The following is a 24,082-nucleotide window of genomic DNA, read 5'->3' on the forward strand; positions in this document are numbered from 1 at the left end:
GTAAATAACGTTCGCGTTTGAAATAGACCAAACTCCCAGCATGACGGTCGATATCGGACTCTCAGTAAGGAATATCCCCTCCTCGGTCACTATTGCACGTTTTGCATCCGTTTTCCTTGCTGGCAATCGAAAGGTGAGGAGTCCTTCGGGGATATCATCTCACTCCTCTCTCAAGGCGGTTTTCAGTTCTTGCACGGTTCAGGGAGGGGGCGTTAACGTTCAAAATCTTCACTTTCCAGTATGTCCGACACCTCAGCGATTCTGTATGGGCGAGCACTGTCGTCCAGCCGGCCGCTGCGGCCGAGCGGTTCTAGGCGCTACAGTCTGGAACCGCGCGACCGCTACGGTCGCAGGTTCGAATCCTGCTTCGGGCATGGATGTGTGGTGTGTGACGTCCTTAGGTTAGCTAGGTTTAAGTAGTTCTAAGTTCTAGGGGACTGATGACCTCAGCAGTTAAGTCCCACAGTGCTCAGAGCCATTTTGAACTGTCGTCCACAAACAGAAAGTCGAGACCTACCGTACCCCTAAACATACAGATATAATCCAAAATAATATTCCTGCCATACCACTGTGCTGCAGCAATACCGCCCGCAAAGACGTGTAGTGGTGTTCGGCAACTGTGCGTAACGCCTGTCCACACCATGCTGAGGATGATCAAGAAAAATTTGTGGTGTGTAACGTGTTCCCCTCTCTGTCTCTCTGTCCACACTAATTGGTGTCCAGAACCACATGCCAGAGTGAAGGAGGACTTCAGAGAATATCATTCTGGACCCCTGTTGCTGACATCAACCAGCATCCTCCCATCTCTTTGTTGGTGGTTGAAGTGGGTGCATTCAACAGGCTTTTGATCATACAAACCAGCCCGATTTACTCGCCGCAAAATGGTTCTGGCAGAGACACGTGTGCTGGTAGCGACTGCAAGGTCTGCACCGCTCTGCCTAAGAGTGAGGTGTCTATTCCTTTTCGCCGTTAGGGCTACGCATCGATCCTCCTGCGGTGTTGGAGTTGGTCCGCATAGAATTTTCAGCTTCAGCGGCCTTTTTTAATCCCGAGATAACACTTTTGGACAAATCTTTTACTGTGGGTCAGTAGTGACAGTCCGTCTCTGAGCCATCCAACTACTCGTCCACGATCGTAAGCATTCAAATGATGTCTTGCAGAGATGTTGCCATACCACACTGACTGTCGCACTAATCGGTTGCACAACCACCTTCGTCAAACACGGAACTGCAAGAATTCTCGGAGGCATACAGAGCGTTCGTCCACAGCCTTCGCTGCAGTTCACACGTCCCGCCCTTTACATTTCCTTTTACTGTCATTGGTCGGATGCTCTGTAGCAATCGTCGGCTGTTCCGTAACAATTGGCAGTTGTTCTTTAGCAAGTGTTAGTTGTTCGTTAGCAACTGTCAAGCAGTTTATTTCCCTGTGAATCATGACTGAATTCATATATCTTAGTTAAGGTAGCAGGGGAAAAATACAGGGAGCGAAAGACTTATTTACAATTTGTGCAGAAACCAGGTAGTTATAAGAGTCGAGGGGAACGAAAGGGAAGCAGTGGTTGAGAAGGGAGTGCGACGAGGTTGCAGCCTATCCCCGATATTACTCGATTGATAAAGCAGTAAAGTAAACAGAACAAAAATTTGTAGAACTTAAGTCCAGGGAGAAGAAATCAAAACTTTGAGGTTTGCCGATGACATTGTAATTCTATCAGAGACAGCAACGGACTTGGAAGAGCAGTTGAACGAAATGGAAAGTATGTTGAATGGAGGGCATAAGATAAACATCGACAACAGCAATACGAAAATAATGGAATGTAGGCGAATTAAATCCGGTGATGCTGAGGGAATTAGATTACGAAATGAGACACTAAAAGTACTAGATGAGTTTTGCTATTTGTGAAGCAAAATAACTAATGATGGTCGAAGTAGGGAGGATGTAAAATGCAGATAGGCAATGTCAAGAAAAACGTTTCTGGAGAAGAGAAATTTATTAACATCGAACACAGATTAAACTGTCAGGAAGTCATATCTGAAAGTATTAAGTGGATGTGAAACACGGACGATAAAGAGCACAGACAAAAAGAGACGCTTTCGAAATGTGGTGCTACAGAAGATGGGTAGATCACGGAATTAATGAGGAGGTACTGAATAGAATTGGGAAGAAGAGAAATTTGTGGTACAATCTGATTAAAAGAAGGGGACGGTTGGTAGGACACCTTCTGAGGCATCAAGGTATCACAAATTTAGTAGTGGCGGGAAGCGTGGGGGCTAAAAATCGTAGAGGGAGACCAAGAGATGAATACACTAAGCAGATTCAGAGGGATGTAGGTTGCAGTGGTTACTCAGAGGGTAGCACCGGATAGAGTAGCATGGAGAGCTGCATCAAACCAGTCTCTGAACTGAGACCACAGCAACAGCAGTTAAGAAACGGATTTTAATAGAAAATAAATAAACTTATATGGCTCTTCAGAACGGAATAAATCAGAACGAAAAAGCGGATGCATGCGTAAGAAACTCTCGGTGAAATAGCTTTCAAGTTTGCCTTTTCCGCCGATTAAAACTTCTGTTTAAATCGTAGTCAGTTCCACGAACTTCGTGAGCTTGTGCGAAAACCTGTCTTTTTCTCAATGTTGTTACACCCACATGTCAGTTAACATTGAAGAAAAACCGGCGGTGTACTTGAGATAAACCTTTTACAATAATGACTCGAGCGTAAATTTTGGTATTCTCATATGTAGAAACTACACTCCTGGAAGTGGAAAAAAGAACACATTGACACCGGTGTGTCAGACCCACCATACTTGCTCCGGACACTGCGAGAGGGCTGTACAAGCAATGATCACACGCACGGCACAGCGGACACACCAGGAACCGCGGTGTTGGCCGTCGAATGGCGCTAGCTGCGCAGCATTTGTGCACCGCCGCCGTCAGTGTCAGCCAGTTTGCCGTGGCATACGGAGCTCCATCGCAGTCTTTAACACTGGTAGCATGCCGCGACAGCGTGGACGTGAACCGTATGTGCAGTTGACGGACTTTGAGCGAGGGCGTATAGTGGGCATGCGGGAGGCCGGGTGGACGTACCGCCGAATTGCTCAACACGTGGGGCGTGAGGTCTCCACAGTACATCGATGTTGTCGCCAGTGGTCGGCGGAAGGTGCACGTGCCCGTCGACCTGGGACCGGACCGCAGCGACACACGGATGCACGCCAAGACCGTAGGATCCTACGCAGTGCCGTAGGGGACCGCACCGCCACTTCCCAGCAAATTAGGGACACTGTTGCTCCTGGGGTATCGGCGAGGACCATTCGCAACCGTCTCCATGAAGCTGGGCTACGGTCCCGCACACCGTTAGGCCGTCTTCCGCTCACGCCCCAACATCGTGCAGCCCGCCTCCAGTGGTGTCGCGACAGGCGTGAATGGAGGGACGAATGGAGACGTGTCGTCTTCAGCGATGAGAGTCGCTTCTGCCTTGGTGCCAATGATGGTCGTATGCGTGTTTGGCGCCGTGCAGGTGAGCGCCACAATCAGGACTGCATACGACCGAGGCACACAGGGCCAACACCCGGCATCATGGTGTGGGGAGCGATCTCCTACACTGGCCGTACACCACTGGTGATCGTCGAGGGGACACTGAATAGTGCACGGTACATCCAAACCGTCATCGAACCCGTCGTTCTACCATTCCTAGACCGGCAAGGGAACTTGCTGTTCCAACAGGACAATGCACGTCTGCATGTATCCCGTGCCACCCAACGTGCTCTAGAAGGTGTAAGTCAACTACCCTGCCCAGCAAGATCTCCGGATCTGTCCCCCATTGAGCATGTTTGGGACTGGATGAAGCGTCGTCTCACGCGGTCTGCACGTCCAGCACGAACGCTGGTCCAACTGAGGCGCCAGGTGGAAATGGCATGGCAAGCCGTTCCACAGGACTACATCCAGCATCTCTACGATCGTCTCCATGGGAGAATAGCAGCCTGCATTGCTGCGAAAGGTGGATATACACTGTACTAGTGCCGACATTGTGCATGCTCTGTTGCCTGTGTCTATGCGCCTGTGGTTCTGTCAGTGTGATCATGTGATGTATCTGACCCCAGGAATGTGTCAATAAAGTTTCCCCTTCCTGGGACAATGAATTCACGGTGTTCTTATTTCAATTTCCAGGAGTGTAGAAATAAAAGCAAATTACTGAAGTAGCTTTCGAAAAGTAACTAGGAAAACTGTTGACATGTTCATGGTTTAACCATGAAGGTCAGCTGCTGAACATGATAACACGGCAACAGGGCTGTTAAGAAGTGTCAAGGATGCATAGCTGCCTTCTATACAGTATCAAGGAATTGTAGCGTCGTAAGACCGAGGAGTTTCTGAGTGTTCGGCTGGAATATTCTTAATACACAGAAGAGATGCTTAAGTTTGAGAAACGTCTTCAGATCCATTGGCTGAGAAGTAAAGTCAGAAGTCAAACTTCCTGGCAGATTAAAACTGTGTGCCCTACCGAGACTCGAACTCGGGACCTTTGCCTTTTCGGGCAAGTGCTCTACCAACTGAGCTACCGTAGCACGATTCACGCCCGGTCCTCACAGCTTTACTTCTGCCAGTATCTCGTCTCCTACCATCCAAACTTTACAGAAGCTCTCCTGCGAACCTTCTGTGAAGTTTGGAAGGTAGGAGACGAGATACTGGCAGAAGTAAAGCTGTGAGGACCGGGCGTGAGTCGTGCTTCGGTAGCTCAGTTGGTAGAGCACTTGCCAGCGAAAGGCAAAGGTCCCGAGTTTGAGTCTCGGTCGGGCACACAGTTTTAATCTGCCAGGAAGTTTCATATCAGCGCACACTCCGCTGCAGCGTGGAAATCCCATTCTGGATTCATCCCCCAGGCTGTGGCTAAGCCATGTCTCCGCAGTATCCTGTCTTTCAGGAGTGCTAGTTCTCCAGGTTCGCAGGAGAGCTGTAAAGTTTGGAAGGTAGGAGACGAGATACCGGCAGAAGTAAAGCTGTGAGGACCGGGCGTGAGGCAGGTACTATGCGGCAGGTACTACAACTAAAAAATACTATGATTCTTTGCGTGGCCATGTACCGCAGCAGCTGTTAAAATCAGTTATTATTGGTATCTCCTGAAATACAATACGTATGATGAAAGATACGTAGGTGACTACAGAACATTTGACACCAGATGGAAAGAACATGTAAGGCTATGGAAGTATAGGACAAATCATTCAATTTTTGCAGAACGTTTACACCAAAACCAACATAAAATTACCACCAGACACACACACACATGGAAATCGTAAGAACAGAAACAACAAAAAATAACTTCCTACGTTATAAGAAAAGTGCCACATCAGAAAAGAAACAACTCAAAATAATCAGACCAACCTGGAAAACCACACACTCTTTCAACTGACAACTTAATATAACATTAAATATACACTTATAACCACAGGCTCCATTTACCATTACCATGTCCTTCTAGTTTCTTTCCTATAAACACCATCCCCCCCCCCCAAATAAAAATCGAACCACAACTCGCAGTCAACCACCCCCACCGCTATATCCTCTCACATCTCCACTGAACATACAAGACATTTTCACTAAATTACACTAACTCACACTCATACACACACATCATATACATATTCACCCTGTACTCTCACCCACCTTCTAATCTCTCTCTCTCTCTCTCTCTCTCTCTCTCTATCTCGCTCTCTCTCTCCCCTCTCTCTCTCCCTAAACCCCTAAGCACACAAACACACATATTAATTTCTTTAAAAAGTTGTTTCACAGGTTGGCAACGCTCAGAACCTACACGAAAACAAACGAACAGTCTAATACTGTTCTATAATAACCATTCCCCCACCCCCCCCCCCACCCCAAAAAAATCGAATCACAACTCGCAGTCAACCAACCCCATGTCCTCTCACATCACCGCTGAACGTACAAGACATTTTCACTAAATTTCACTAACTGACACTCATACACACATTATATACATAGTCATCCTGTACTCTCACCCACCGTCTAATATCTCTCTCTTTCTTTCTTTCTCTCTCTCTCTCTCTCTCTCTCTCTCCCTCTCCCTCCCTCTCTCCCTCTCTCTCTGTCTCTATCTCCCTCTCCCCTCTCTCCCTAAACGCACAGACACACACATTAATTTTAAATACAAGGATAATACCAAAAGTAAGGTTTCCTATTTTTTTATAGGTACATGGACCTGTTTATTTCTACAATGGTTTACATCAGTTTACAGCTTGAACATTTAGCTATTTTTCGGCATAATCACCATTTCTGTCGATGCATTTTTGTAGACGCTGTGGCAGTTTTTGTATGCCCATGTCATACCAGCTCGCCGCCATGCTGTTCAGAAAATAATGAACTGGTGTGATTGTTGCTTGGTCTCAGGTGTAAAGTGGTATGCCCAGGTTACGTCACTCGTGACAACTGAGTACAGAAAGTTGTCTTGTTCGGCTGCAAGGTGGTGAAGAAATGCGCGGGAAGCATCAACTCGCTACCGCATCTGGATCTCAGTCAGCATGCGTGGCACCCACCTTGCGCACACCTTCCGGTAGTTCAATGTTTCCGTTAAAATTCTGTGAGCGGTGCTTCGGGAAACCCCAAGAACCAACGTGCAGAGATCATCCAGTGTGATCCGCCGATCTTCACGCATGCTTTGCTCAACCTTCAACACTGTCTCCTCAGAAATTGACGGTCTCCCGCCCCTTTGTTCGTCGTGAATTTCGGTCCGACCAGCTGCAAACTCTCTACACCACTTACGAACATTTTTGACATCCATGCTCGACCTACCATACACTTCCGTGAATGGCGATGGATTTCAATCGGCGCAGTGCCCTTTGCGTTCAAAAACCGAATAACTGCGCTCAATTCGCACTTGGCGGTAACATACAACGGGAGCTCAATTCTCTACGGCTGCCAAGCGAAGACTGAGCGCCTCAGCGCGGAGTGCGCGTGTTTACACACAGCGCGTGAAGCACTCTTCATAACAGTGTGACCAACTGCTACACAAACGCTCAGAACCTACACGAAAACAAACGAACAGACATAAACAGTATAATACTGTTCAAATAATCACCATCCCCCCCCCCCAAAAAAAACCACACAAACTTATAAAAAATAGGAGTTACTTTTGGGATTACCCTCGTAAATGTAGTTTCTCAGGTTGGCAACGCTCACAATCTACACGAAAACAAACGAACAGACATAAACAGTGTATACTGTGCTGAGTGAGAACACACACAACTTCAGTTCGATTTCCGAAAGCGAGAAGTGTAAATAACGCAAATGCAGCGCAAGACCGAGTGCAAAGGCAAAAACTGCCAAGTGCGTGAGACGAAGTCTTCCGACATCAGCCTCTGCTAACAAAGAAGGAAAAAGCAGTGTTTGTAAACAAGAGGTAGAAACACCGTAAGTGATTTGTACACCAACTTTATAAACAAAATGTTGTCTTTCATCTAAAACAACCAAAAATGTACGAAGATTGGTACCCAATTCGCAGAATAAGTAAAAGTGAAACGCGTCTGCTGTAAAATTCTCTTCAGTTAAATTGCAGTAAGCTTAAGACGGCGAAACCGATATTAACTGAGAATAAACCATTTGTAGCCGGCCGAAGTGGCCGTGCGGTTAAAGGCGCTGCAGTCTGGAACCGCAAGACTGCTACGGTCGCAGGTTCGAATCCTGCCTCGGGCATGGATGTTTGTGATGTCCTTAGGTTAGTTAGGTTTAACTAGTTCTAAGTTCTAGGGGACAAATGACCTCAGCAGTTGAGTCCCATAGTGCTCAGAGCCATTTTTTAAACCATTTGTTGCGATCTGGACAGTTTTCCTTTGTCACAACAGGGAGCAAAAGGCCTAAATCCCATTTGTCTTGTGTCTACACTGCGTGACTGAGAAGGTCACTACCCCCTTCCGCAGTTCCTGCTCATGTGACAACCAATTCCGCCTCCTGGCTACCACCTCCAGTGTGGATCGAGAACGAGTGCGCACACGGTGTGCGGACATTTGCCACGCCGGACATTTGCCACAATTTTACCTGCTCCGAAGGGTTGGGTCCCTTGTTTCCCCCTCCTCCTCCTCCTCCTCATCGCTTGCTCAGCCTTTCCGCTGGTTTACTTAACATAGAACCAGAATGTCTTTGGATTTTCCGCCACATTTCTAGAGAGAGTTTCGTTGTGGAAACTATTAAATGCATCTCGGATTGAAATCCGCACCAGATTTCGAGCCTCGGTAAAACTTCGCCAATCTTGGAGATTTTGCGTTCCTCTAAATTATACTTGCCTTTTTCGGTGTTCCTGCAGCAGCTTTCTGTCGTGTTTTGTGTACCATAAGGGATCAGATCCGTCTCTTATTAATTTATTTGGTATGAATCTCTCGAGTGCTGTTGATAATATTTCTTTGAACTTAAGCCACATATGGTCTTCACTTACATAGGATTGGAGACTGTCTCTTAGAAAGACGTCAACCGAATTTTTAGTTGCTTTTATAAATAGATACATTTCGCGTTTAGTTGTGGTGGATTTCTTTGTTACAGAATTGAGCCTCGCTCGACAGTGTGTTCACTAATCCCTGTATCCGTCGTGATGCTCAAGATTATTTGTGGCTAAGAGGCCAAGTGTGTTTTCGTAACCATTTACAATTTGAATGGCTTCGTGAACTAATTGTTCAAAATAATTTTAAAAAAAGCATTTAGAACAATTACGGAAGTTGTTTCCTATCTACAATACGGTCTGAAAATGTATTTTTGTCAACGCGTACCTATTTGTGATGAGACTCAAGTTTTCTTTGAACTGTTCGGCACCTGTTTCATCTGAGACCGGGGGTCGGTAAAAGGAGCCAGTTATTAATTTATTCCGGTTGTCGAATATAACCTCTGCCCATACTAAGTCACAGGAACTATCTGCTTCAATGTCCCTTGTGAGCTGGAACACACATTACGTTATTTTTCCTTGAGTTGTGCTTCTTGTTTCTGTTGTAGTGCAGATCATTACAATTACGGCTTTTCCTTCCAAAACCTAGGATGCTTTCTCTGTGACCCTGCAAATACTAGAGCTATACAATGTAGAACAACAACGTACGTTACAAGCATAGCATTCTGTATTACTTCATTTCCTTATTCCTAACATTTTAAAATTGTACGTCGACTTTAGATGACATGTCAATCATAGATGTTCTTATCTCTATTTAGTGAACGTATTTTCAGTCATGTTTTGAACATTGTATCGCTACACTCTATTAACTAATGTTTCGCCGCAAGGGATATCGCATTTTACAGAGTAAATTAATACGGAGTATGTCGTTCTTCTTTTCGAACATTCACATACCCATTTCTTATTTCCTTATTGTCCTTTGGGCATGCAGTTGTAGTAATTAAAGTAGGCACAAGTGCAGTGATCAAAAATAAATTCTCTTTACATCGTTCCTTTCTTGTTGCTCGAATGGTGATGGACTGTTTCTATCGCAATTAGTAAGCGTGAAAGGAAGCTACAGTACAGACAGAGGCATCTATATTTATACTTTGCAGAACTAATTACATACTGACATAATCATCGGTATTGCTTTCGTTTCCCAAAAGTTATAAATATTTCGGTTTCGGAAAAGAAGCTCTGTATTTGGCCAAGACGTCGTAGAAGAAGGCCCCTTACGTACTGGTTGTATCGAGTAAGATGTGGAGACGGCGGTTTGAAAGCGGGCAGAAGTAGTACGAGGAAGGGCGTCCCTTACCTGAGGGATCGCTACTCCAGCTTTCTTACAAATAGATATCTTAGCGGTTGCGAAGCAACTCAAATCGCTTGATACGGGCAAGTCTTCAGGTCCAGATTGTATACCGATTAGGTTCCTTTTAGATTACGCTGATACAATAGCTCCCTACTTAGCAATCATATACAACCGCTCGCTCACCGATAGATCTATACCTACAGATTGGAAAATTGCGCAGGTCGCACCAGTGTTTAAGAAGGGTAGTAGGAGTGATCCATCGAACTACAGACCTAATCATTGACGTCGGTTTGCAGTAGGGTTTTGGAGCATATACTGTATTCAAACATTATGAATCACCTCGAAGGGAACGATCTATTGATACGTAATCAGCACGGTTTCAGAAAACATCGTTCTTGTGCAACGCAGCTAGCTCTTTATTCGCACGAAGTAATGGCTGCTATCGACAGGGGACCTCAAGTTGATTCCGTATTTCTAGATTTCCGGAAAGCTTTTGACACCGTTCCTCACAAGCGACTTCTAATCAAGCTGCGGGCCTATGGGGTATCGTCTCAGTTGTGCGACTGGATTCGTGATTTCCTGTCAGGAAGGTCGCAGTTCGTAGTAATAGACGGCAAATCATCGAGTAAAACTGAAGTGATAGCAGGTGTTCCCCAGGGAACCGTCCTGGGACCTCTGCTGTTCCTGATCTATATGAACGACCTGGGTGACAATCTGAGCAGTTCTCTTAGGTTGTTCGCTGATGATGCTGTAATTTACCGTCTAGTAAGGTCATCCGAAGACCAGTATCAGTTGCAGGCGATTTAGAAAAGATTGCTGTATGGTGTGGCAGGTGGCAGTTGACGCTAAATAACGAAAAGTGTGAGGTGATCCACACGAATGCCAAAAGAAATCCGTTGGAATTCGATTACTCGATAAATAGTACATTTCTCAAGGTTGTCAATTCAACTAAGTACCTGGGTGTTAAAATTACGAACAACTTCAGTTGGAAAGACCACATAGATAATATCGTGGGGAAGGCGAGCCAAAGGTTACGTTTCATTGGCAGGACACTTAGAAGATGCAACAAGTCCACTAAAGAGACAGCTTACACTACACTCGTTCGTCCTCTGTTAGAATATTGCTGCGCGGTGTGGGATCCTTACCAGGTGGGATTGACGGAGGACATCGAAAGGGTGCAAAAAAGGGCAGCTCGTTTTGTATTATCGCGTAATAGGGGAGAGAGTGTGGCAGATATGATACGCGAGTTGGGATGGAAGTCATTAAAGCAAAGACGTTTTTCGTCGCGGCGAGGTCTACAGGGTGGCGCAGGGGAACGGGAAATTTTGCACGTCACGGTTGGCAGCACTGTAGCGCCGGCAGATGTTCGAAATTTTGCACAATTGATGTGAACGTATTGCCATTTAGTAATCATGGAGAATTGGACTGGTGCGGAACGTGCAGTAGCTGTGAGAGCGTTCTACAAAAATGGTGATAGTACGACTGCCGCGCAGAAAACATTTCGACAGCGTTACCAGCCTGGACGTCATGGACGTGTCCCATCTGCGCATGTGATTACAACGTGGGTGCGTAATTTTGAAGAAACAGGATCTGCCTTGAAAAAGAAACCTCCAGATGGCATTCCAACGGTACATACCACAGAGAACATTGCAGCTGCAAGAGCTGCAATCGAGAGAAGTCCTCGCCGCTCCGTTCGACAGCATGCATCTTCGCTAGGGATTGAGCGGCGAAGCTTACAAAGAATACTGCACGAATTACACTTCCATCCCTATAAGTTGCAGATTGTGCAACACTTACATGAACGAGACCCAGCGTCACGTATGGAGTTTAGTAGCCAGATATTGGCTAAAATCAACGAGGACGCGAATTTCCTTGGTAACTTATGGATATCAGACGAAGCCCATTTCCACCTGAACGGATTCGTGAACAAACAGAATTTTCGTTATTGGGCACAGGTCAATCCTTGTGAGTTTCACCAGCGACCACTACATAGCGCCAAGGTCACAATATGATGTGCTGTATCATGTCATGGTGTTATCGGCCCTAATTTTTTTGAACGTGAGGATGGTAGTGCAGTGATAGTAACATCCGCTCTATATGTTGAAATGCTTCAAACATTCTTTACACCGAGACTGTAAGGGCTTAATCTTAACGTCGAAAACACGTGGTTTGAGCAGGACGGAGCCACGTCACACACACCGCTCGACAATCGATGGTAGCAGTTCGTCAATTGTTTGGAAGACGCATTATTTCACGTAACGGTGACATTGCATGGCCTGCGAGATCCCCTGATCTTAGTGTGTGCGACTTCTTCCTGTGGGGATATCTTAAAGGCAAGGTGTACCGTACACGTCCTGCAACAATCCATAAAACGAAGTCACTGCCATTCCCCAAGATTGCTACACCGCGCATTCCAGAGTTTTCATAACAAGCTGTTAAGAGTGTGAACGCCGAATGGGAGCACATCTTTCCGATGTCATCTTTAAAAAGTAAAGAGACACTTTTGGACATTTTGATTGTAAAGACATACTGAATAATGGTATACTGAATACATTCACTTTCCTTAATAAATTACTAGTTTTATGAATTTATTCATGGAAATGACGTTATTTCGAAATTTCCCGTTTCCCGGTGCCACCCTGTATTTAGGAAATTTCAGTCACCAACTTTCTCCTCCAAATGCGAAAATATTTTGTTGAGCCCAACCTACATAAGTAGGAATGATCATCAAAATAAAATAAGATAAATCAGAGCTCGTACAGAAAGGTTTAGGTGTTCGTTTTTCCCGCGCGCTGTTCGGGAGTGGAATGGTAGAGAGATAGTATGATTGTGGTTCGACGAACCCTCTGCCTAGCACTTAAATGTGAATTGCACAGTAATGATGTAGATGTAGATGAAGCTACCTGGCGAAGGGCAAAGTGTGGCAAATGTCCGGCGTGGCAAATGTCCGGGATTCGCGAGCACTGGATCTGGTCTGTGCCGTCAAGGAATCGTTAGCGCTAGGATTTCACCCGGAACAAGTCCCGCCCACTCACCCCCGGTTTTCCCGGTCTTTGTTCGGCGCCTGGGCATCGTTTCAGTTGACCCACATGGCTTACCGCGTTCGGCTGCACTTGGAGTGAATGTTACATTAATATCTTGCTAGGTCTTAAATTTTTCCAGGTAGTTAAAAGACACATTACAAGAAACGTGCACAATTGGCCTCAGCTGTGCCAGGTACTTCCACAGCAAACATAACAGAAAACAATGTAGCACTGAATTCTTTAAAGACGAGAACTCAGTATCCAGCTGAATAGCCTATGAAGAAACATACTTCTATGTGAGGAAAAGCACGCAAAGCTAAAACAGGATAAACCTACCCTCAAAGAATAATTTGTTTGGAGAAAGAGGAACCACGGTATACTTGACACTTAAGTTTCAGAACTCAGACAGCATATGTGAAACAAGCACCAATGTTCACTATACTTCCAGAGGGCATCAAAATTATTTTGTTGTTGCTACACCGAACCAAGCTGATTTTGCGTGCTATTCACTGAATAGTTTTGCTGAAAAATTTTAGGGGTGAAAGAAGAACTAGCACAGCATGAAGGACGTTTTACAGCCGTGAAACACCGCAGCATATAATTCCTCCATAACTGCTCTGTGACAAACATAAACATCACATTATTATTTTTAAAAAATTGTTTGAATGACATTTACGAAATTAATAAATCTTTTGGTTAAAAACAGGCACGACAAAGAATAACGACACATTATTTTCCTGAGACGTTTGCAACAGCATATAGGTCACTAATCACACAGAAACAGCCACAATTCTTTGTAACCTCGTTTATAATGCGCAGGTATGGCATTGGAAAAATTTACAAGTTAAAATTAACCCATTGGCCATGCAAATACTAACGAAATATGTCATACATGCAAATATCTTACTGCTTTCATTAGGCATTTCTACTTTATGACATTCTTATATTCTTTAATTTTCGTGAGCTACTATGAGGGCCTACATAAACAAAACAACCTTCACTTATTTCTATATGACGGTGATTTTAGACAACAGAGTTATTCGAGTGCATCCGTGGCTTTACTACCGACATGACAGATTCGAGACTATTGTTTTCGCATTGTATGTTCGCTCTGCTGTTTCCCTCAAATAAACGTATTATTTGTATTATTATTTTGAGCTTTCCTCAGTACAGAGGCTTCTCTCCAACATAATAATTTACTTGTAAATTACAATACAAACAATAAACGTTCTTAAACTATATTTTCAAAATATTCCTCCAGGTGTTTCGATCTTGTGTGTCCTCTTCCTCTGCGCCCATTCTCCTCATTGTGTGCTGTACAGTTTGGAGCCAGGTGATCATTGGTCGTCCTCTTCTTCTTCTCCCCTCCGGTTCCCACTCCAGTATCAATTTTGGCATTCTGGCTTCCTCCATTCGTCGTACATGCCCGTACCACTGTAATTTCTTCCTATCCATTACGTCATATATTCTTTCTTTTATTTCCATTCTCCTTATTATTTCGGTGTTCCTTATCTTTTCTTTCCTGGAGATTCTTGCCGATCTTCTCCAGAAGTCCATCTCTAGAGCTTGTAATTTTTTAATGTGCTTCATGGTAATTGTCCAGGTCTCCGTTCCACACAGAACTACACTCTCTAATATGGATTTGTATATTAATTTTTTAGTTCTGCTCATTACATTCCTGCTCCATAAGACTGAGTTAAGCATCCCAATGACCCTCCATCCGCTACTAATTCTTTTATTGATTTCTGACTCTGATTTTCGCTCGGTTTCTAAAATGTATCCCTAATAACAAAAAGTGTTTATCTTTTTGGTTTTCTTTCCTTCAATGTATAGCTCATCTGAATCATTAGTCATGTATTCTGTTTTTTGGTAATTAATCTTCAAACCCCAAGTTTTGTATGCTACTGCTAGTTGATTGCACATATAGTTAGCATCCTCCCTATCTTGTGCTACGACTACTTGATCATCAGCAAACAGTAAATGATGCAGGTAAACCCCATCTCTTATTTCTAATCCCATACTGTTACATTTACGAGACCATGTTCTAAGGCTAACATCTATATAGATTTTAAATAATGATGGTGACATGGGACAGCCCTGTAAAAGGCCTTTGCTTGTTCTAAATTTCTGTGAAAGTTTATTACCAACGTTCACTTGGCTAATGTTATCTTTATACATCTGTTGTATTATTTTAATCAAGTAAGGGTTTATGTTTGCCATATGTAGTGCTCACCAAAGTAATTTTCCTGGAACAGTATCATACGCTTTTTCTAGATCTATGAAAATTAATCCTATATTTTTTGATTTTTCCCTATGTTTCTCCAAAATCTGTCTTAATGTGAAAATATGGTCTACACATGATCTCCCAACCGTGAATCCACATTGTTCTTCTTGGGTTCTAAAATTTTTTTCCAGTTTGTTTTTAATTACTTCCGCAAAAATTCTAATTAATGTGTTTGTAACACAAATTCCTCGATAGTTTGAACAAATTTTGCGATCCCCTTTCTTAAATATTGTATTAATGTAACCTAGCTTCATTTCGTTGGGTACTGAATCTCCATGTATCATTATGTTGAAGAGCTGTGTTATCAGTTTCAGAATTTTGTCACCCCCATATTTCAGACACTCCAGATTGATATTGCGCGGTCCTGGTGATGTACCATTCTTTCCTGTTCTCAACGCCTGAAGTACTTCACTTTTTAAAATCTGGATCTCATCAACTTCATGTCCTTTTTCTTCAGCTGTTCTTTCTTCTAGATATTCTTCTCTGTCCTCATTTAATAATTTTTGGAAATACTCTTCCCATTCCTTTTGTGTTATCAGCGTATTATAATAAGCGAATTAGTTAATGAAAATTTCTCCTTATTGCCCTTAAATAACATCACGTTATTTTTTGTTTTCTATTGCTGGCGATGCTTTCAATTCTCTATAAATATTTTTATCTCTTTAATAATGCAGATTCATATTACATTACTATCCAGAAAAGCTTAAATTTCTTATCGTTACTGAATTTCATCACAGTATAACACGTGTTGGACTGTGACGATAACAACTTTGTTGTAGCTTCCAGTTTGCGGAACTGGCGGCCTCTTAGGGGAGGGCCTTACACTATGGATAGGCGTGGAGGGGGGTGAATGGGCGGGACTTGTTCCGGGTGAAATCCTAGCGCTAAGGGCACGTGTGGCGTCGCGTGTACTTCCGAGTTGAACTCCGGCAGGTGGTGGACCCGCTGGACGTGCGCCAGCACATGGCGGAGGTGTTCCCCGACGAGGTGAGCTGGCTGACGCGGTACCTGCGCCGGCAGGACGTCAAGGTGGTGGTGGTGGTGTCGGCGGGCGCGCTGGCCCGGCAGACGGCGCTCCTCCACGGCCAGCCCCCGGGCCGCGCCGCCGGCACCCGGCCGCGCCCTCTCGACCACCTCTTCTCGCACGCGCTGCGGGTCATGCAGGACGACTACAAGATCGGGGGAGACTACAACCGGGTGTACAAAGTCAGGTGGGTGCTACCTAACTACACTGCTGGCCGCTGCAACTATAGCAAATGACTAGACATTATTCAGTACGAAGAATACGTGATTAAACTTGTCGGTGAAGTGAAGGTTTACAGTTCGCAAACAAAGTTCAAAGAAAAACTTTGAACATAGCTGCTAACAAGGGAACCTCCCCATCGCACCCCCCTCAGATTTAGTTATAAGTTGGCACAGTGGATAAGCCTTGAGAAACTGAACACAGATCAATCGAGAAAACAGGAAGAAATTATGTGGAACTATGAAAAAAATAAGCAAAATATACAAACTGAGTAGTCCAAGCGTAAGATCGGCAACATCAAGGAGAGTCTGAGCTCAGGAGCGCCGTGGTCATGTGGTTAGCGTGAGTAGCTGCGGAATGAGTGGTCCTTGGTTCAAGTCTTCCCTCGAGTGAAAAGTTTATTTTCGCAAAGTTATGATCTGTCCATTCGTACATTGACGTCTCTGTTCACTGTAATGAGTTTAGTGTCTGTGTTTTGCGCCCGCACCGCAAAACCATGCGATTAGTAGACGAAAGGACGTGTCTGTCCAATGGGAACCGAAAACAGTTGATCGCAAGGTCATAGGTCAACCGATTCCTCCACAGGAAAACACGTCTGATATATTCTATACGACACTGGTGACGGCATGTGCGTCACATGACAGAATATGTTGTCGACCCACCTAACTTGCACACTTGGCGAATGGGTAAAAAGATTCTTCAACCTTGCCCGATCTAGGTTTTCTTGTGGATGTGATAATTACTCCCAAAAATGGATGAAAACATAAGAGTTTGTCACCTAAACTGCAACAAATGAATGCAACAGTTTCACAGTCGCACAGTTTTCCCTGTGCTCTGTCAAAACATATGTTTTTAACGTTTTCAAATTTTTCCGTGTGTACACTGTCAAATGCTCCATATGTCTAAGCAAATCTGAACATGTCCTGGAATTTTGGAGAGCGAAGTTTATTATGTGTGAGTGCCTGAACTTTGATAATTGTCTGAAAATAAAAAATTAAACTTTTCAATCGAAGGAAGACTTGAACCAAGGATCTCTCGTTCCGCAGCTGCTCATGCTAACCACGTGACCACGGCGCTGCTGAGCTCATATTATGTTTGATGTTGCCTATCTTTCACATGGACTACTGAGTTTGTCTATTTTGCTTATTTTTTTCATAGTTCCACACAACTTCTTCCTGTTTTCTCGATTGATCTGTGTTCAGTTTTTCAAGGCCTACCCACTGTGCCAACTTATAACTAAATCTGAGGCGGGTGCGATGGGGAGGTTCCCTTGTAAAGTTCAGTGACCGTGTCAGAATTATATTAGAGCAAATAAGCCCTCGGTCACAAATATTAAGTCAAAATTGACCAGATTTCGACGCTACTATGAGCGTCGTCTTCAGAATTAGACCAACTGTTCTAAAACATATTAAGTATATAATACATTAATAAAATTAATGTTTGTACTGACTGGAAAAAGATGCAGTACTTACAAGTCACATATTAAAAAAGATCTAAGCCGGAAAGGCGACGTCATGAATAGTTGTAAATAAGATGGCGAACCGCTAAGGGCTGCTCGTACTTTAGTGAACAAGGATTGCAACGAGACTGAGGTGTCCACGTTAGAAAGTGTGGGCAAGTAAACATAGTGTTGATACGAGCGCCATCTAGTAGCCGCAGAAACAACTAGGCTACTGTGTAAGTAGGCTGTTTAGGTTTTAATATTGGTAACGCCACGTAGCGCTCTGTATAAAAATCACTGGCTGTGCTGTGTGCAGTCTGTGGCTGGTTAGCATTGTTGTAATATTCGCTATTGTAGTGTTGGGCAGTTGAATGTGAACAGCGCGTAGCGTTGCGCAGTTAGAGGTGAGCCGCCAGCAGTGGTGGATGTGGGGAGAGAAATGGCGGGGTTTTGAGAGCGGATGATCTGGACGTGTGTCCATCAGAGACAGTAAATTTCTATGACTGGATGTCATGAACTAATATATACATTATGACTTTTGAACACTATTAAGGTAAATACATTGTTTGTTCTTTATCAAAATCTTTCATTTGCAAACTATGCCCATCAGTAGTTAGCGACTTCAGTAGTTAGAATCTTTTATTTAGCTGGCAGTATTGGCGCTCGCTGTATTGCAGTAGTTTGAGTAACGAAGACTTTTGTGAGGTAAGTCATTCATGAAAGGTATAGGTTATTGTTAGTCAGGCCATTCTTTTGTAGGGATTTTTGAAAGCCAGATTGCGTTGCGCTAAAAATATTGTGTGTCAGTTTAGTGTTGATCAGAATAAGTAAAGAGAGTAATGTCTGTGTACGTTCTGTTTTGCTTATCTGTTTGAAAAGCAAATAATGTAAGAGGTTTATCAGCACAGTCATTCATAAATTTTTCTAAGGGGACGTTTCAACTGTACATTCAAAATTAGACACATGAAATTGTGATGCAGCTGATTCAGGCATAACATAAGCACTAATAATAATAGGATGAAGTTACATATTTATCTGCTTTAAACAGAGATACATTTTGTGTAGAAATCGGGCCAAATCGTAATATGCGCTGTTCATGCTATTGGAGATTGGACGTATTGGATGATTAGGTTTATGAATTTTGAACTGGGACCGAAGTTTCGGGGGCTGAGGGTTCATATTGATGAGTAGCTTCTTTTGGAAAGGTTTTATAAGAAATTTTGCATTGTTAATGGCTGACCTCACTTCTTTCTGTAATTCAGGAGTCGGATCATCATGCAGCTCCTATATGTTGTTTTCACTGAACAAATTTTCAGTTTTAGAAATATACTCAGAAATGGCAATGACTAGACAACAACCTTTATCGGATTTAGTTATTAAAGCATTTGCTGTTTTAAGTTAAGTTACTAATATCGAATATTTTCCGAAAAGAAACGTATACTGACCAAATCGTACCTGCTTCCTCTTTTCATCCACAGTCTCAAAAAATGGCCTTTTTTCACTCTGCCGTCCACTATACCACTTTCATCAGAAAAGTTTAATGAGGATATTAATTTACTTAAAACCATAGCAGTCAATAATGAATATGCGCCTAACATAGTGGACGATAGCCTAAAAAGAAAACTGCAAGAAATACCACACTCAACACCTCATGCACTGAAATTAACCCAAAAAAACGTTGTTCTATTCCTTTCATAGGACCCATTTCCTATCAGATTCAGCGCATGCTTCGCAAGAAATACAACTGCAATGTTGCCTTCTCTACTAAGAATAATCGCCGGCCGGAGTGGCCGAGCGGTTCTAGGCGCTACAGTCTGGAGCCGCGCGACCGCTACGGCGCAGGTTCGAGTCCTGCCTCGGGCATGGATGTGTGTGATGTCCTTAGGTTAGTTAGGTTTAAGTAGTTCTAAGTTCTAGGGGACTGATGACCTCAGAAGTTCAGTCCCATAGTGCTCAGAGCCATTTGAACCATTTAATAATAATCTAAAGAGAAACTTCATTCATAATTTGAAATCCATTCGCTCCCCTACAGAAAGTTTTGGCGTTTATAAGATCATCTGCGTTACCTGCTCCTCCTATTAAATCGGGCAAACTGGACGTGCTTTCACCATCAGATATAAAGAACATCTTTTGAGAAAGAACGGCACCAGTCCCCTAAATTCATCCTTTGCCGATCATCTCTTAATTAATGGACACGTGCCTAAAGCCATAGGCGATAACAATATTCTGCATACCGAAAAGAAGGGGCGTAGGTTAGATGTTTTAGAGTAATTGGAGATTTTCAAACATCTCTCTCGTCATGATGACCTCATTCTCAACGAACAGTTGCAGCTGCGAAATAAAAACTTTTTCGACTGTATACAGCCATTGCTTGATCTTTGATTCAGATTTCCTCATGCAATTTACCGAAATGTTGTTTTCCTGTTACATCTTTGCTGTTTTCTTGTATGTCATAACTAACGTTTTTTTACGTTACAAAATGTACCTCTGTTTAAAGCAGATAAATATGTAATTTCATCCTATTATTATTAGTGCTTACGTTATGCCTGAATCAGCTGCATCACAATTTCGTGTGTCTAATTTTGAATGTACAGTAGCCTACTTGTTTCTGCGGCTACCAGATGGCGCTCGTAGCAACACCATGTTTACTTGCCCACACTTTCTAACGTGGGCACCTCAGTCTTGTTGCAACCCTTGTTCACTAAAGTACGAGCAGCCCTTAGCGGCTCGCCATCTTACTTACAACTATTCATGACGTCGCCTTTCCGGCTTAGATCTTTTTTAATATGTGACTTGTAAGTACTGCATCTTTTTCCAGTCAGTACAAACTTTAATTTTATTAATGTATTATATACTTAATATGTTTTAGAACAGTTAGTCTAATTCTGAAGACGACGCTCGTAGTAGCGTCGAAACCTGGTCAATTTTGACTTTATATTTGTGACCGAGGGCTGATTTGTTCTAATATAATAGTTCAAAGAACTGGCACTTTCTGGCAGGAACAGTGGCTCTAACTAGCCTGGGCACCGTCTCGAAGAATACGGGTCAAGTACACTGAGGTGACAAAAGTCGCCGGATACCTCCTAATATCGTCTCGGATCTCCTTTTGTCCGGCATGGTGCATCTCGACGCGGCATGGGCTCAACAAGTCAACGGAAGTCACCTGCAGAGACATTGAGCCACGCTGCCTCTACAGCCGTCCATAACTGCGGAAGTGTTGCCAGTGCAGGACTTTGTACACGAACTGACCACTCGATTACACCGCAAAATGTTCGATGGGATTTGTGTCGGGCGCCCTGGGTGGCCAAATCATCGGCCATAATTGCTCAGAATGTTCTTCAAACCAATCGCGAAAAAATGTGGCCCGGTGACATGGCGCATTGGCACCAGCAAAAATTCAGTCATTGTTCGGGAACGTGATTGGCTGCAAATGGTCTCCGAGTTGCCAAATATAACGATTTTCAGTTAATGATTGGTTCAGTTGGACCAGGATATCCAGTCCATTGTAGATATAGTACACACCATTGTTGTTCGGGAACATGAATGGCTGCAAATCGTCTCCGAGTTGCCAAATATAACGATTTTCAGTCAATGGTCAGTTCAATTGGACCAGGATATCCAGTCCATTGTAGATACAGTCCACACCATTGATGTTCGGGAACATGAATGGCTGCAAATCGTCTCCGAGTAGCCAAATATAACGATTTTCAGTCAATGATCGGTTCAGTTGGACCAGGATATCCAGTCCATTGTAGATACAGTACACACCATTGTTGTTCGGGAACATGAATGGCTGCAAATCGTCTCCGAGTAGCCAAATATAACGATTTTCAGTCAATGATCGGTTCAGTTGGACCAGGATATCCAGTCCATTGTAGATGCAGTACACACCATTGTTGTTCGGGAACATGAATGGCTGCAAATCGTCTCCGAGTAGCCAAATATAACGATTTTCAGTCAATGATCGGTTCAGTTGGACCAGGATATCCAGTCCATTGTAGATACAGTCCACACCATTGTTGTTCGGAAACATGAAAGGCTGCAAATCGTCTCCGAGTAGCTAAATATAACGATTTTCAGTCAATGATCGGTTCAGTTGGACCAGAATATCCAGTCCATTGTAGATACAGTCCACACCATTACGAAGCCACTGCCAGCCTTGCACAGTGCCTTGTAGACAACTTGGGTCCACGTCTTTGTCAGGTCTGCGCCACACCCAGCCCAATCGCCTTCATTGCTTACATATTCCGCCCTCACAATCATATTCCGCACATCAAGACGCTTCATTCGAACCCAAACTCGATAAGATAAAGTCAATGTTGTATGAATTCATGTAAACTATATGCAAATAACTAATAAATCGCAAGTGCGCACCGTGGTTGAAATACTCGAGGCTGGCGTACACACATACATTCCAGACACGACGGTCACAGGAGCTTTTAGTTCGAGAGAGGTAACCGCACACCAGGAGTCCCAACCCATCTACATCGGTCGGTGGCCGCCCGTGGAGCGGACAGCATTCGCCCGAGGGAAAGGAGGAACGCCCCCGTGTTTGGCTTAAAAGCAAATTCCGCTACATTGTGTGGGAGCAGCCAGCCTGCGCATTCTTTACACATAGCACGCAGTTTCAGTGATTTTCACAGGGAGACAGCAAACGCCAAATGCTGATACTACAGATTTCCGGATTGGTCACCTTAAACGAAACGTCATTCTCCCGTTTAGAAGAGCAATGCTGATTGGCAGACGATATTTCTGACGCCTTGAGCTGAAGGAGTAATGGAAGAGACCGAAAGATATACCCCTTCACGTCTGGCGTGGAGAGGCGCCATTCCGTTGTCGCTCTTGGAGCGAGGAACAAGTCTCTCCTCAGTACTTCACTAGGAGAGCACCTCTGTCGAGAGCGAATCGAAGTGCGACTCTATATTGAGTCCTTGCGATTAAGCATTGTTCACTGTGTTGGCCGACACACTTATTGTGCAGTGTGAATGGACAGAGTTATAGTTAAACGCCTGCGAGCGAATTTTTGAGTGGCATCGCGGTAGACTGGTTATCTGACCAGTGTACTACGCCAATAGTTAGACTGGGGGCGAATAGGAATCCTTGACTTCATCAAGGCGTAGGGAGAGCTTGATTGTCGAAGGTCAATCCAGATAGAACTAGAGTTATCTTATTTGTCAGCAGCGAGCGTCGCAGACAGCAGTCATCACAGCTTACGGTATTGTCCGCTATAGCTATTGCAAGCCCCATATTTTCTCCACAACAGTACACTTCACTGCATTTCACAAGCGACAGCCTCAACCGTACCTAGCAACATTCTAAAGGATAATTATTCAAGTTGAGTAGGTGCGCCTCTCAGCCATTCTGCCAAGTCAACAACAATCTTAAACTTTGTATAGAAATTTCATTAGCGAATCCTATCCTTGAGAGGTAACTTCACATTCCGAAAAGAACCAGGATATAACCTGTTCAATTCATAACTAAAAGTGCCATTGTGATATCTCCGAATTTTTGCAAAATAAATAATAACTTTCGTTAGTTTCATGTTTTTCTTACACTAACTAGCACTACTCCAGTACCCAAGTATCCCACTAGTTACGTAAGAAATTTTGTGAATTTTTGTGTCATTTCCTTACAGCAGACGACTCCAGAAGATATTTATTGCTGAAAGTTTTTCAGGCATTTCTCTTTAGAACATTAGGAGCGTCTGTCTTACTTCTGTAGTAGTGTAGGGGTGGAAATTGCATCTTGCATGAGCCACAGGGTAAAGGGTACATCTCAGATTAATCCGTTGCGCAGAATAACAGAATCTCAAATCAACCCCACGCTCCCACTGACCTAACGGAAATGCTCATCGTACATGCCACATTGATTTCTGCGGTTGTTTCACGCAAGTTGCTTGTCTGTCAGCACTGACAACTCTAACCAAACGCTGCTGCTGTTGGTCGTTAAGTGAACGCCATCAGCCACTGCATTGTCCGTGGTGAGAGGTAAGGCCTGAAATTTAGTATTCTCGACACACTCTTGACACGGTGGATCTTAGAATATTGAATTTCCTAACGACTTCCGAAATGGAATATCCCAAATGTCTAGCTCGAACTGTCATTCCGAATTCAGAGTTTGTTAATTCCCATCGTGTGGCCACAGTCAAATCAGGAAACTTTTCACTTGAATCACCTGAATACAGATGACAGCTCCGACAATGCGCTGCCCCTGTATACCCTGTGTGCGCGATACTACCCCCATCTGTATATGTGCAGATCGCTATCCCGTGACTTTCGTCAGCTCGGTCTACTCCTTCCAGCTTAGTCTCTATGCCAGACTTGATCGGTTCTAGCGACCAGTGAACGGTGGTATACCAGTCTCTCGACAGCCC

General features: G+C 43.8%; 1 protein-coding gene across 1 annotated transcript in view; it reads left to right on the top strand.

Moving 5' to 3' along the window:
* The window catches only part of LOC124620052, a 155,141-nt gene that overhangs the window by 49,144 nt on the left and 81,915 nt on the right, over positions 1-24,082 (top strand). Inside the window, exon 3 of the mRNA XM_047146719.1 lies at positions 15,959-16,236. Coding sequence (XP_047002675.1) covers positions 15,959-16,236 — 278 coding nt within the window. The remainder of the gene's footprint in view (positions 1-15,958; positions 16,237-24,082) is intronic.

Source organism: Schistocerca americana, chromosome 6 (assembly GCF_021461395.2).
Source record: "Schistocerca americana isolate TAMUIC-IGC-003095 chromosome 6, iqSchAmer2.1, whole genome shotgun sequence".
Lineage (NCBI taxonomy): Eukaryota > Metazoa > Arthropoda > Insecta > Orthoptera > Acrididae > Schistocerca > Schistocerca americana.